At 42.5% G+C, this 16,018-nt stretch overlaps 1 protein-coding gene across 1 annotated transcript in view; it reads right to left on the bottom strand.

Annotated features, from left to right (window-relative positions):
* Positions 1–16,018, bottom strand: part of FBRSL1 (fibrosin like 1) — a 550,180-nt gene that overhangs the window by 91,477 nt on the left and 442,685 nt on the right. The window contains exon 6 of the mRNA XM_082007705.1: positions 10,573–10,626. Within this exon, the coding sequence (XP_081863831.1) occupies positions 10,573–10,626 (54 nt within the window). The remainder of the gene's footprint in view (positions 1–10,572; positions 10,627–16,018) is intronic.

The raw sequence follows: 16,018 nt of genomic DNA, 5'->3' as shown, positions 1-16,018 counted from the left end.
GCTCAGCCTCCTTTGTCGTGCACAGAACCAACAACTTGCAAACTCGGAGATGGAGTAGCAGCTGCTGATCCTGGGACTCGGCCGTGCCGCCACACACGGCGCCCAAGCTGTTTCCACACCCTCCGCTCAGGACAGGGCACTCACTTCCAGCTCTTCACACGCAAAAGCTTGAGTTCCCTCTCAAAACCCTTGTTCTTCATGAATTGAGGGGAGACAGAGGAGACCCGTCAAACAAAAAGGTGGGGAGGGGATCCAGCATAACACAGAAAGAGTTGAAAATTACTTAGAGAGCACTTGGCTCTTTTCTCCTACCTCTTCATCATTAGTACTGGAAGCAACACAGCTGTCTAATGGCAACTTCAGGCACCCATGGGCCAGCGAAGCGACATTTTCCACACTTAAATAACACTGAGCTGATTTAATTACTGCACTTAATAGTAACAAAAGATGTCTCAATTTAATCTTCAAACGGCCCTACCAGATCAAAACACAGCTGGCTGGATAACAAGATGGCCTAGGCCAGCAAACAAGTAGGTCCAATTTGTTCAAGAGCTGCATCCACTCCTCGGTATGAAAGGCCAAGGAACACTTGTGTGTTGAAGGAATCAAAGAAAGCAGCACTCCCGTTGCCCCCCTCCCTTCCCGCCCGACTTTTGTTATATATAACAAAAAAAAAAAAAAAGCAGCTGATTCATGGGTAAAGAAATGCAACATGATAAAAGAACAAATAATGATGTTTGGGAGAGAAAGAGAAGAAGTAAGAACCAAGATTTAACAGGTTTTGTTTTTATAATCCTTCAAGATGATTAGGAATGAATGAATCAGATTAAAATCACATGGGGACAAAGGAAGGTCTCTAATTCTTTTGTTTTCCTTTCCGTACTGGACAGAGGGAGACAGCTCATTAAGGAAAGCCCTCAAGACACAGCTAAAGTGAGGCAGTGAAGAACAACCAAGCATTGGTTTTTTGGGTTTTGGGTGTTTTTGTTGTTTTTTTTTCTTCCTTAACTTTTTTACAACTTGTTAGCTGTTAGCTGTGTTCGGGCAAGAGAAAGTTGGGAAAAATTAACCATTTACTTCTAATATTTTCTAATTGTCCATACTGAGTTGTGACTGTTACTTTTTGCAAACTATTCTGAGAAATGTCCCTCTCTAGAGCAGCTTTCAACGCACATTCCTGCTGACATCGTGGTTGGGTCTCTCCAGGCACCTTCAAGGAATTTTTAAAGTTTTTGCACGTTCCATTACAGCTACACATGGAAAAGCTAAAGCCAATCTTTCAGCCACTGTACATTTCTGCGATCCCCTGAGCAGCAGAGAAGCCTAAATAAACTTTCATGTTGTACGCAGAATGTAGCTTTCCAACTCCCCCTTCCAGCAACTGATAGTAACACGACTGGCACACAGCTCACTTTCTTGATCTAAGTTCTACTAGTATTAATTACAAACAAGTTTCCTAGAAATGAGTTTGTCGAACTTCTTTGGATTACTTTGGACTGACAACAGTCTGTGGGATATTGTTGCTGAAAGCTTAGAAGGCTTTTTCTAATAATTTTTCCTAAATTTTTTCTCTTCATGGAGAACTATGATTAGGTAAGTTAAGTGTTCCAATCTTCTTGGAGCCCTGGATCATGGTTTTTGGGATTATGGTTTCTTTGGTTTTTGTTTCTCATTATGTACAGACCTTACTTCATCAACAGCAGTTATTAAACAACAGATGATGTCATTTGCCACCACACCATGAACTTAGAAGACTGAGGGTGAAGGGGAAATTGCTACAATTCTGGTGACTCTCCTCTCCCTGGACTGTGACATGATAGAGGAAGGGATGGCCGCGTTTACAATCCAGTGGTTTACTCAAATATCCTGGCAGGCAGGAGACCCCTAACCAGAGAACCACAGAGTCACTTAAGAGGGAGGGACTTTGAGAGGTTATCTGGCTCAACCTCCTGCTCAAACAGGGCTGACTTCTATGCCAAAGTGGGTTTCAAAGGGCCTTGGTTAGCTGAATCTGCATGCAAATTTAGGACTAATTCCCTCACTGTTCATTTAAGTACCTTTCCCAGCGATTCTGACTCTGGGAATACCTGTACTTTTAAGAACACATTATTTTGCAATAAACTGGTGAAGGAGTACTCACTGTTTCGATTTACAATACAACCTTTGTACTCATCTGTGTTCAAGGCTCAGAGAACGAACCTTCGTACTTCAAATTAGCTGAGTTCAGACATCTGAATAGCAACTGGGAATAGGATTTCCCTTCTCTCTGCCTAAATGGTTTCATTTAAGCAGGGTTGAACCTTAGCTTAAAACCACTTCTAGTTCTAGGTCAGTAACAAGATCTTCAGGAGGCACTGGCTGCTGAAGCTTGAGCAAGTGCATGTTTCCAGTTTGCATGTTTGTTTAAGTAAGTGACAAAGATGGGGGGACTTAAAGCAATTCCCTTAACTAGAATTCACAAGTGCAACCAACTAGAAAATCTCCTGCCTGCTTGTGAGGAGAGTCAGACTTTCTCAAAGACTGAAAGACGGCTCTGCTCAATGCCCAGCAGTACGTACAAAGCGCCAAGTGTGAAATCCTGACCCTGCTGCAGTCAGCGGCAAAAATTCCCATAGATTTCCTCAGGGCCAGGATGTTCAAACCTGTTCAGACAATTCATAAACCACTATTTCAAGGGCACACCTTTGCATGAGATTCCCAAGGGCCTTTTGAGTTTTGACTTAAATGCCTGGATTATTTTTACAATTCCAGTTATGGGTTCTTTGTTCGCAAGGAGTTAAGCAATACAAAGAACACAGCGAGAGAACAATGGAGGTATTACCATGCATGATTTGTCTTTAAAAAAATTCTCTTTCTTTTCATGAAGTTATAGATCCAATTTCAGTCTTTATTATCACTTTGCCATGTGAGAAAGTGGTTCTTAATTTTAATAAAGGAAGGGAGCTTCATATTTCAACAAGAGCTAAAATGCTTCCTGTGATACAGGAGGCGGCAAGCTCTTTTGCTAACAGCTACTGCAGACCAGATTCAGGGAGGGAAAGGGAAATAATCTGTCCACACCGAGTAAATAAATCTTGTCTAGGACATACCTAATGGTGGGCAGTAGCCCAAAGGCATCTTGTCCAATGAAGTAATTTCTGCCCATTTCTCCATTTTAAGGGAAATTAAAGAGCTTGCTCTGCCAAGCACATATTAACATTTCACTTATCACCAAACTCAGGGTTTGAGCAAGTACTTATCCTATGCGGTCTATGGTACACCACTGGACTAGTAAAAGTCTTTCCACCACATTAATTGATCTGGAAAAAGACCCATATACATAACTTCAGAACCTTCCACCAAGATTTCAAAGTAATTTTCTCACTCAAATCTACTTTGCCCTTAAAAAGGAGTCTGTGGTGTATTTAAGGAGGTTCTCATCTAAAACAGAACACAATGAAATTTTATGTGAAGAATGACAAGCTTAATCCAATCCACAAAACGTAAGTAAATAAGTACACCCAATTCACACAAGTTTGTGCAGTATACCTTTGAAAAAAATATTAAGAGGCCCACCACTCCCATTTCATGCTACCATATACATTTTAAAACTGAAATGCTAGTTGTGTTTGGTCAGCCAAAGCTTCGGTTCTATTCCAGTTTGAAATGCATTACAGAAATTCCTTCTCCCCCAAAAGATGACCAATAGCCCTATTATTTTACAACTTTTCACATTATACCCTGTTTACACCAGTGCTAGAGCCATAACAGCAAAATCTATCTTTAAATATGGTCCTCACTGGCAAGAAATAAACATAGTTCCGTAAAATTATTTTTAATATTGCTCCATCTCTCTCTGTTTTGGCAAAGGAAGCTAGTTGTAACCCGAGTACTAAGAATCTGGCTTAAACATGGCCCACGTGGCAAGGGAAACAAAGATTTGATGCAACGTATATTAAGTAGCCGATTTGCTTTTGTCCGGTGCGGCACTTGTTGCACCTCTGCACCAGCAGCAGCCCTGCAACAGAGGTGGGGCAGAGCCGTGAAGCCCCTTTCCTGACGTCGAGGCCCACTTGTCCAGTATGAACAAAAAGCAAAGTGAGAGAAAGCAGGTCATACACCACAGCTCTAATATTTTTACCTTTTTTTTTTTAAAGCCTGAAAAATTTAGTTTTACAGAATGAAATATCATCTCATCTGGTCCAGATATCAACAGGCTCCTTCCAGCCACATGCAATCTCTTTTTTCACTCCTCAACCTTGTAAGTACAACACAGCAAAACTGAAGGAAATACAGAGCCCTTTGCAAAAGGCCTAACTTGGGCTGCAGCTACATGGTCATCCAAACAAACAGGACTATCTACTATCTATCTGTGCCAATATTCTCATTTTCCACTCGAAAACCTCAGGCACAGGCAGGCGAGGCGTCTTGCACAGCAACACTGTGCCAGAGCGGAGCACACAGCACAGGCCTCCTGCCCCGGACGCCCCAGGCACTGGGGCATGCTACCTGGGCATTTTACAGAGCTGCAGGAGTGCTAAGAGGGACGGTATGTTATTCATTGCACATGTTGTTCATTGTTATTCATTCTATACTCTGAATCTCAGTACAAGGAAAAAAGTACCCCTAAGAAACCGGGAGCCATGTATGGAAGACATTCCTACTGAAATAGTAGTAACAAGAAAATCAGCAAGACACCTCCTGGCAAATTTCAAGCCACATCTAAAGAGAAAAATAGGCAAAACAAAGCGGTAGAAGCAACTAGCATTTATATCTTCCAACTCTCTTGCATACAACTCCCAGCAAAGGGATTTAGCTGTGATGAACGGGACTGCAAGATCCGGTACAAGATACAGTGTGTTTTTATAATTCTTTTCAGGTAGCAGAGAATGAAATCCCTGCCCTTCTCTCTCCTCAGGCCATTCATCTTCTGCAGGTGATGGAAAGCCACTCTCCCAGCGGGTGGTCCTGCTCTTGCAGACCATAATGCTTAATTGCCACAAATCAATTCCAACCTCGATGCTCAGGCTGCTGCTACCCAGTCTCCCTTTCCAGCCCTTTCTCCTCACACTGATCGCAGCCCAGGATCCTCTCATGCTACTAAATCAATCTTCGGACACACCACCTAGGAAAAACAAAGAGGCGGCACCAGACACTGCTCGCTGCGGCCAGCACCATGAGTTGACATTATGCAAGAAGACCAGCCTAAAAAAAAAGTTAACTGTGTGTCTCTGTGCGTGTGCGCACGCGTGCACACACACATGCCTCCTATTTTATTTTTTTGTTCAACTGGAATTAATCGGGAATGATAAACACTGTTTGTCTCCTGAAAGCAGCAGTGGGGGGATGAAATATGCCTCTTAAGCTTATCAGCTTCAGCGCCACTGAAGAGAAAGCTGGCTTCTAAGCCCAGGGATAATGGGCTGTCCTTTCAGGAAGGTATCAGAGGTCTCAGAAGAGGGACACAGCACAATGCTGTGACCTTCAGCTAATAAAGCCCACCCTAGAGTCCAAAGAAGCTTGGGGAGTATTGACAAAAGTTCATATTTACAACAGCCTGGACTCTTTCCAGATACCATTACCAGTTTAGAGAGCTGCAGCCTCTGTACGTACACTCACACAGGCTTTTATTCTGCCTCCTCTTTCTTTCTTTGTTCCCGTGCTGGCAAAAAAAATTAGTCAGAAAACGGCAATTCTTCTGCTAACGAGGCCCCACCAGCATCTTTTTTAATGAAGAGAGTTATTTAAAATTTCAATTTCAACCTCAGTGCTATCCTCTGCTTGAAGGAGATTCAAGGCCTCTTGCAAGGATTCTCAGTGCGTCATCATGCTCATCAGGAAGAAAGCATATGTGTTTTTGTGGAAAATCTGCTGATGTATTTATAATTCTTTAAACAGAAAGGCAGCCAACATATTGTAAAATGAGAAGGTTTGTTATTTTTTTTTTTTTTTAAATAGGCACTGGCAATCAATGCAGCCCCAGTCAGAAATACAAAACCTAAGCTTTTTCAGGCAGAAACTGATCCCCCCCCCAGTCTGTGTTGTGGTTAGCAAAATGATGTTTAGCCCATAACTAGAGTGCATAGGCATGGCAGGAATACAAATAATAAATAATATTTTAAAAACTGTTCATACAGTGAAAAAAGCCAATTTCAAAACCTAAAAGCTGTTTGAAGCAGAAGTTTCATTTTTCCGCCTCCTAAAGTACTTCCAAAACAAATACATAAAAATAAAGGTTCGGAAGAAATCTGTTTTCAAGGGTAATTTCACTGAAATCAGTATCAAATCTCAAAACATTTAATGAAAATAACATCTCCAGTGACAGAATGGTTTTGACCACACTTTTTGATCCAGTCATGCCAGTCGGCCATTTTTATCTGTCTCATAATCCATCTTTGCCATCCTGAAACTAATCTTGCTGAGGTTCAAAAGGGATCCAACACTGGAATAGGTTACAGCTTCTCCCAATAACATCTTCTAAAACATGCCTCCGCATCTTGGCGGTCTCACTTACCATGGCAGTATTTAACAGGCAGGAAGAAGGCTGAACAGACCTCTACAAAGACCACAAATTTCTTGCTTTTGAAGCTTTTGCTTTCCAGTGAAGAACCCGTTTCCACCAAAAGCTACAGTTACATCAGCTACACAGACTCACAAGTAGCTTTCCAATTTCCTAGAGTTTTGGCCCAAGCACGCATTTTATCTGTTCTCCTTATCCCATCCAGCCATATTCACTGTCAAGAGAGTTCATGCGATTGATCACAGCCTGCCTGAATTCAAAGCAGTCAAATTAGATAGACATTAATGTTGTGCTTAATGCGCTCACACAAACAAGGTCATTGGTTGCATCAAAACTAATAGAAGACAACAACGCGGGGACTGCATGGCCCAGGGGACTGGTAATAGGATGAGAAGTCTTCAGTTTATGGCCACTATTTGAAAATCAAGCCTGATCCTACAGACACCCTATCCCTGTAACAACTGCTCAGCAACCTGCCCGAGACCCACTCACAGCACAAACCAAGGGTAGGAGCACTCAGTCCTCCGTAACCTCAGGACAGAGGCACTGCTGTCACCTCGACTGCAGCCAAATTTTGATCACTTTCAAGATTAACTACCTTCCGCCCCTGCTCACAAACGTTGCTCCAAATTACATTCGTTCTCCCTCTAGAGGCGAGCTAACAAAATCAATAAGCAGTACTGAATTTAAGAGGTGGTGTAAAACACCAAACAAAATAAATATAGAGAGGCCTAGGAAGTCAATAGTGCTATCAGGAAGATGAAACCGCATTTATCTTGGAAAAATATCAACTAATTCATCTGTGGGGAAGATAATTTAGAACTATGATACTCTGCAGGAAAGAGAACATTGCAAAAGTGAAAGGTTCCTCCAGCAGGACCCTGTGGCTCTACTTGGAAAGCTAGAGTCTAGCAGGGTGAGATACTCATTACCAGCATACCCAAGGGCACGTGGACAGAAAGACGACTGCTGAAGCAAGGTAAAACACAATTTTCTACGGATAAGAGAAGGAGCTACAAATGGTAACATGAAACACTCAGAATCGGTTTCCAAGCCCATCTCTCTGCACTGTTTCAAGGATGCGCGGTTTTGACTCCTGGCTGCCACCAAGGCCCTAGCTAAGTGCTTTTCATTGCCTAACCTTTAAAACAGAATTGTTTTATTTATAATAACAGTGAGTTCCTATTGAGAAGCTCCAGCAACAACTGTGTCTGGTTGTAATTTTATATCTGTTTTCCATGGCAGAATCCCCTGGTTCTCAGGAAACCATGGGGTATTAACTGCATCCCAGAGGAACTGGCAGATCCAGGACACGTCTTCTGCCGTGGTGGACGGGCAACTGCTTTGAACTGCTGTACTTTTCATTTCCAAACCCCACACACTCAGAAAGTCTTGCTTTAAGGGTATGATTTTAATAATGAATATTGGAGAGAAAAGGCTGAAAAACCAAGCTCCATCCTGAGACGGTGCGAATAATCTCACCTGTGGCTGTCCTGAGCACGGTCATCTGCACCCTGCCTCTGACCACTAAAATGAGAACCCCAAATGACCTGGTTGTGTTGTTGCATGACATGGCACAAGACACTGTCTTCCTTGAGCCAAGAGGTGAAAAAAATTCAGGGCTTGAAATTGCGAAGAATTAAGATTTAATATCAGCCAAGACGGCGACTGGATCTCAGAGGCCTGTTTCCCTCTGAATTTCTCCTTGCTGCTGTGATGTGCTCACACTGAGAATCTTCCCTTGAGCAACTGCCTGACTAAAATACAGCACACCCTTACCATAAAGCCGCAAAACCTTGGCTCCCAAGTACATTAAATCCTTATAAACCTGCCTTCATTTTAACCGTGCAGTATTTCAAAACACAAAGCGCTTCTTCCGAGAGATAGCACTTTAATGAGGAAAGGGGTAAGATATATAAACCAAACCTCATTATAGCATAATTTCTAGGAGACAAGCATGCTGTTATAAAAAGAAGCCATGGCAATTGCATTTCACATGGCTTGAAGATTTAATACTTTTAAAGAGCCACTGCTACTTCCAGCCATTGGTGGTGTTTTGTTTTGAACATTAACTTCTAGAAAGCAACCAGAATTACAGGTCCACCGTCAGCTATATTATTTCACATTCTGTAAATTGTTGCAAATGGTGGATTCAACTCTACTGCATGCTCACAAAATGTAATATGCATTGGACAGTAAGGGACTGACTACAAGTTATTGTGTACACTTCTACCTTTACACTTCTGCATTCTTAAATGGTGGTTGCTTTAAACATGATGATGTAGCATGGACATGGTAAACTACCCAAACTACATCCAAGTCATACCGAATTGAAAGTGCTTATAATGATATAGCTTGTTAACACATTAGGAGTGAAGTCAAAAAACCCCACCAAAACCCACACTACAGGAAAAATATAAGGGACAGACGGACAAATGAAAATGATGGATATAATTCCATTTAATACCACCTGACAGATAAACCCAGGTAACTGGTACATGAAAGGGACCGGAACTGGTTTCCAAAAATGAGAATACTCAGGTTTTTTTAAAACCTGAAACCCAGTTGCTTGCTACAAAATGTCACACTGAACAAACCCCTCCAGCCAACCAGGAAAATGTTACTGGAAAAAACTGTTCTCCCAAAGAACAAACTATCTAACTATCAAAGGAGCATCCTGAATTACATTGGTTTGGAAGACTTTCAAATTTAATCTAATAAAAAAGCCATTATTGATTATAGTTCTTAAATACTAGTTTTCCAGTTGTAACTGTAAAATGAAAGCTTAGCAATAATTAGGTATTTACTACAATCAGTAGAGAAAAAAGTGAAAAAAAGATGAGCATAAAGGTCACCAGGAAGACAACACACTTCTTTTTTTGGAAGGAGGGAGACAAAACAGAAGAAAAGAAATCAAACAAACACCCAAAATATCCCCACCCCAAACCCAACAACAGCAGGAGGAATGCACTTCATGGCAGCTTTGACTTAAAAGCACATATAACACTGACTAATGGATACTGAAAGTTGAAGACACCAGTGGAAAATTAAACCCAACCAAGCACCAAAATTGGGACAGGTTCTTTGGCGTTTCTTGTTTCTAGTTTCTTCTACCTTAGAAAATGATGCAAGAAGGGTCAGAATTTCAGCAAATGATCATTTTAGCTGCTGTCACAGATCTGGGTCAACAGCAGGGTAAAAAGCTGACATGTAACTGATGACTATTAGAGTAAGTATTTCCTCTTATGTCTTTGCTGTAGCTCATAATGAATGAAATTCGGGACTGAAGGGTGCTTGTTCTCCCTGATTACCAGAAGCTTCAACACTCATGACATGGCTATGGCAATGGAGTAGCACTTCTGATTGCAGTTCTCAGACAGGACATCTGAAGAGAATGTAATACAGCAACCCTTTTTCTAAACACAAAATCAATAACCTTGCCTTTGGGTCCTGTTTCTGAGACACTTTTAAAATTGTCATTTCTACTGATACAACTCTTCTTTCCACGCTTACAGTAAAAGGATAACAGGTTCCTCCCTCATCATCATCACTCCCTTCTAAGTCACAAGAGACTTTTCCAGCTCTTATCAACTTTGCCACGGGAGAAGACAGCAGGCTGGACAAGTCTGAGTCAGCATGTCAGCACACAAATTATCTCAGGATGCCTGGCATTAAGGTAACCCAGCCTAGCACATGCCTTCCCTTAACTTTTACTTGAATATTTTTCTGCTTGGTTGTGCAACTAAACCTCAAGGAAGAAGATAGCTGCAAGCAAGTGCACATACTGCTTTTGTTTTACAACCTTCCCACTTCCTCCCTTATTAACAGGGGGTTCGGGGTGCTAGAAACGAGAAGCCTTATCACAAGTACGTAATGAGACCCTGAGCTAACAGGTTAGCTGACATGGAACTGTTAACAGTGAATTGGGTTGGAGACAGTGAAAAAAGGGAAAAAGAAAAAAAAAAAAAAGAGAGACAGAGAGAGTGAAAGAGACAGACAGCAACCAATCCAGCTGCAAGAAATCAAGCTAAATCAGTCCCAAGTGCCCATGTTGGAGAGACTTGATCTCATACCTTGCTTGTTATCAAGGCACTCCTGATACGAGTCAGCTCCAGTTCCGTTGCGGTCTACAGACAAAACAAAAAGTTTCATTCATATCAAACAGAAATATTAGAAACTTCTCAAATGGCAGCCTTGCTGGAGCAACATGTTACGTGCAAATAGCCCTAATTCTTCAGGAGCCCACGCTGGTTCGCTGGCATAAACTGTCACTTGTTACGAACACGCTGCAATAAACTGATACCAACCCAAAATTTATTTTTGTCCCAGGCCGTAGGTGCAGGGTGCTCTCCTCTCGGCCCTGTCCATCTGTCTCCATGCTGGTGAGGGCACAGGGGAGGGGGCTACAGCTGCAGCTGCTCTGAGTACGTTCCTCAAGCACATGGAAGATGGAATACTTGGAGTTAAGTCTATCCTTACACTGTCCACTGTAGGCTCTATGAAACCACTGGTTTAAACCAGCAGATCTCAAACTACAGTCTGAAACAGACTTTTCTGTGGCTCGTGGTGCTACACTCCCTTTTGGTTTTTGGCTGCTACATCGTGCTACAAGATGACTGAAAATACAAGAACGTACTTTCCAAATATCCTTCATCTGCATTAGAAGTTCAGCTAGATCTCATCAGCTATGTGTAAAAATGGTTTAAACTGTAGGTTAGCAGAATCGGGTTATAACGTGGCTTGGACCTCAAAAGCAAACCAAAGAATGTTCCAGCGTGGCTTCTCCTCCTGCTTCAAAATCTACTTCAACCTCAAAAGAAGTCTGGATAGTCCTTGAGGAAAAAGTATTAAATACATCTGTAGACCCTGGATAAACTAATGCTCTTCCAGCAGCATACATGCACCTTACATATCATGCTAAGTATGAGGAATAACACAGCTGAGACCACGATAGGTGTTTGCACACACTAAAGGCCCTCAAAAAGCAAATGTTTTGTACATCACACATGTGAGAATGCACATGGTGCCAAAATCAGTCCTGTTGTGCAACTTCCAAACCATAAGATCAGGTCACCCACGGCATTGTGCTCCTACCGTACGTGTCTCACTGCAGACAGCCTCTCTTACAATAGTTTCATCCGTACGGTGATCACAACCAATAAAAAAGTCGCCATTGTGGGACTGGGCGTTACCACCCCACTAGGCTGAACTGGGCCCACAGGCTCTCCAGTAAGAGTATTTCAGTCTCACCATCAAGAGAAGCAACAGGTTTCTTTCTAAAGATGCTCTTCAGGGCCAAAGTATTAGAAAGAGTGTTCACAACAGAAAAAAGACACTACAGAGAACACTATCACCTGGGAACCTGAAAACAGCTGCGTTTCTGCACCTCCAAAAAGTGACTGGCCCCTGAATATGATGGCTTTCTGGCATTTCTCACGTGTGGCAAATGCATTCCCACACAAATTGCGCTTCCATCTTTGCTCAACTAGCAGCTGGTGATGGCTCCGTGAACGTACAAAGAGATCCAGATCAGAGTTAAAAGGCTTCACATTCAGCAATAGCATTTAATGAACAAAGAAGCAAAAATTAAAGTTGCCCCACCGTTTGTGTTGTGTAAATCCCAGATAATAGATCTTCTCCCTAATCCTAATGAGCCCTTCCTATTAAAATCTTTATTAGCTTTCAGCTCTGCAGATTGCCCAAAGGCTCATCAGTTTCCCTATCTCTCCGTACCAAGATCTGCTTTAACTTTTACAAATAGCTGTAAGATATTTCTCAGCTTATCAGCATTGCCAAGCAGCCTGTCTTATCATTACTAGTGCAGATAAAATAAATGAGCTCAGGATGATATGAATAATGGCATTTTCTGTAGGCTGGTTTCCCATTACATTTTCAACAGATTGTAGATTTAAACTTCAGCACAAAAGAATAAAATAAAAAAAAAGCAGAGCGGGAAGGGTGACTTTTTTTTTCCCCTCCCATGTACCTTCGCTGTCTTAGAGCACAGACTACATTTTTAAGCTCACCTGATGTGAGTCAGTAATTAATTTTGAAAGGGAGCAGAAACACCTCAGCTCTGCTTCCTCTGAAGACCAAATGCACAGTTAGTTCTAGGATGCTTTTTCAGCTGCATTTGTTGGAGAGAGGCAAGGGCTAAATTGCACTCTGCCTAATGAAGCCATCTTCATTAGTCGCTCCCTTCCCTAGCAGACTAGGAATACCAGTCAGATTGGGAATTGAAATCATGAAAAGCAACAGAACTGCATTTGAATTAAAAGACTAGGCTACAAAGGTCTCCAACGTCTGCTCCGGGCTGATTAGCACGAGGCGCGTGCGGCACCATCGCGGCACAGAGCGAATTTTACAGCGCACGTTCGTGGATAAAGGCAAAGCGTTCACGGGAGGCAAGGAAGCTGAAAGGCTAACACGTCTCTCCTTTTTTGTGACAGCGAGCAGGGAGGTCATGTTCTGGCAACCATTTTCTGCCTGGTCCCTGCAGCAATCATTACAGGGTTAAACGCTTTTCCGCTCCCCAAATTCCTAGCCCCTGTCACTGTATCAAGGTTATCTATTATTGGCAGTGACAGGTGAAAATTAATCTCCTAATTATTTCTTGCTGCATAATCTGCACTGAAGAAGTAACATAAAAGGATTACAGTACACCCTCTACGGAAGGCTTTGCTAGAGAGCCAATCATCCAGGGAGACAGAAGGTATGTGGTAAAGAGATACTTATGAAGGATTTCCCACCATTTTGAAGGCAGACTATACTATAAGTTCATAACCTACAGCTTTGAAGTAAGGATCTACTTGCAGGTATCTTAACAGCCTAAATGCTTTTTATTGTTGATTATTCCATGGGGAAAAAACCCCCGAAGGTTTATACCACTATGTCCCTGATTCTCCTTTGGTACAGCAGTTACTGCAGAAACAGCGTCCACATATAAGATGTTTTTTACCCCCACAGAAACATTACGGCAAATAACGTACCCAGCTTGCTTTAACTCAACATTAAAAATCCTGTCATGGTAAACCTTCCATGGCAATTTAACTGTAACATTTTCTCCACAAGAACATAAGCTGGGCTGAGTACTTCTTAAGATTAAAAAAAAAAAAAAAAATCCCATTTTGTAAGCAAGCTAGAAATATCTTTGGTAAACATCACAAATGGCCAACTTGAAATGCTGTCTTCATGTAAACTCCAACTCTTCTATCACTCACCAGAAAGTAAGGTTTGTTTCTATAGTATTCAAGAATACACATTTCATTTATCTTTAACCCTTTAAAGGCAGCCATATAAGGTACAAACGGATGTTTTGGCGAACCTATTTTTCTATATCTATGCCAACAGTATCATCCTAGTTTAAGTTTACAAGAACCAATGATCACAGGCTGCCATTCCTACCATTTAAAATGACATTAGCTACCTTGAGAGACGCTGTCATGCTAAGCCGTGCCCGCAAGCTGGTTAATGCAGGGGTCACTATCTGGAAAACTCTGGCACGGCAGCAAGATTAACACCCCCCTCCCAGCGTCACCAGCTGCAATCAAGTCCTTCCAGCAGGATCAGTCACATAGATTTTCGGTTTCCTTGACGGCGACCTTTTCTACAGGGTGCAGAAACATCGGTAATTCCTTTATGCAAACCCTCAGTGCTTAAATCCAGCACCATTCCCCACCTTATTGGAAGCCAAGCCCTGCCACAACCTTTGAAGGCAAAGCACTGCTCAGCAGTGAGCGGCCACCATGCTGGTTTGCCTTTCCAATGGATCTCGCAACCGAGTCAATGCTAAAATCGGAACAGACAACCGACACTCAATCGAGGCACAAAATCAAACTATCACGAAGACACAAAAATTGTGGCCGTCCTACGAAGCCCAGCCGCCCCTCGCCAGCTGCAGCGCGCGCTGGCAGCCACAAGGTGGCACACAGGATACTGCGAACTGCGCCAAGGCAAGGCTGGAAGCGGGGCCTGCGCCGCCGAACGGCGGCTGCACCTTCCGCCTCCCAAAAGCGGCGAGAGCTGCGCAGGCCCGCCCGCGCCCCGCGGCCGCCATCAGCGCTCACTGCGCCCCGCGGCTGCCGCGCTCCGCCTAAAGGCGGTTCCGGACGAGCCGCAGAGCTGGGACGCGCTTGTACCGCAAGGGACAAAAGCGGGGCCTGCCGTCTGAAAAACGGCTAGACCCACCAGCGCTCAGGTTTTAAATGAGCAACTCAAATTAGGCAAATTCCCCAGCAGTGACAGAGGTGTTAAGATTGTTCACCTTTTTCCTCTGTTGGTTTTAATACCCCTGAGCCCGCACGCGGCAGGCGCCGCCGGCCGCTCAGCTCCTGGAGGCTAACCGCTCGCTCCGGGCTCCGAGCAGGAAAAATGCTGAAGGGCAGGTGTGTGGAAATGAATTATTTTCCTGTTGAAGGCAACCGCTACCAAAAATGTAAGGCTGTATTTAAGTCGTTTTTAACAAGCGCTTTCTTCTCCATCTGGAAGTCAGCTCCTAGGCGATCCTTGGCATAACGAGGACTCAAAACGCGCATCCAGCTACCAAGTTTTATTGAATCCACACATAACACATAACGCATTTCTACAGATTTCATTTTCACCAGCATGAGGTGAAATTCGTGTTCACACCATCAAGCCTAGAGACTTTCTCTTCCTTAGGACCTATTTTCAATAGATAAACAGAAATAATTTAATGAAGCCTAGACCAGAACATAAGCCCTTAATGGTTTACCCTTGGTTTTAAGTAAGGAAATTATTCACTAGCTTCTCTCATTTTCTAGACATTTTAATCTTACGGTTACCTACTCTCTTACATAGTAGTTATGAGAACAAAAGAAATGTGTATAAAGGCAAAGCACCCACCTACTAACGTATCAGTACTACTTTTAACAAGCCTATTTTTCAGTAATATGTTTTGCTTATGGAAATCTGAGGAACAAATTCCTATCCATAGGCATTTTCCCCAAATGCTCCATCACCAACCTCATTATGCAATACAGAAATTCTCCCAAGGGATATTATGTAATGGCAATCCCTCCTTCCTCTCCCTAAGGAGTATATTTCTCATTACACCTCCTAGTAATTGATCAGTCTAGGAAATAATTTCTGGTAAAGCCATATGTTTCTTTACCTAGTTCAGAATTTCCATCTTTATTCCGAAGGATAAGAGACTGCAAGAAACCCGAACATTTCCATTTCTGATGCAGAATGCCAATCTTTGCTCAAACATGCTATTAACTGAAAAGCAACACATTCTTGTACCTGCCTGACATCAATCTTGTAAATTCATAAAGTCATTAAAATTAAACAGTTTACAATTCCTATTCCACTGATACAAACAATTTTACTTGACTGAATCTTCTGTGATGGCTTTAAAAAGACTGCTTCATACTCAAATATATCCAACCGCCACAGTCCCTAGTTATTATGGGTCACTCAACACAAGGATGCTGGGAGTCAAGAAAAAAAAAAAAAAGGAAAGAAAGAAAAGATTTGAAGCAGAAAATGACATACACATCT

The sequence above is a fragment of the Phaethon aethereus genome (assembly GCF_964289735.1).
Source record: "Phaethon aethereus genome assembly, chromosome: 17".
NCBI classification, from domain to species: domain Eukaryota; kingdom Metazoa; phylum Chordata; class Aves; order Phaethontiformes; family Phaethontidae; genus Phaethon; species Phaethon aethereus.
Note: the sequence above shows the minus strand (reverse complement) of the source record. Positions and strands in the feature narration are given on the sequence as shown.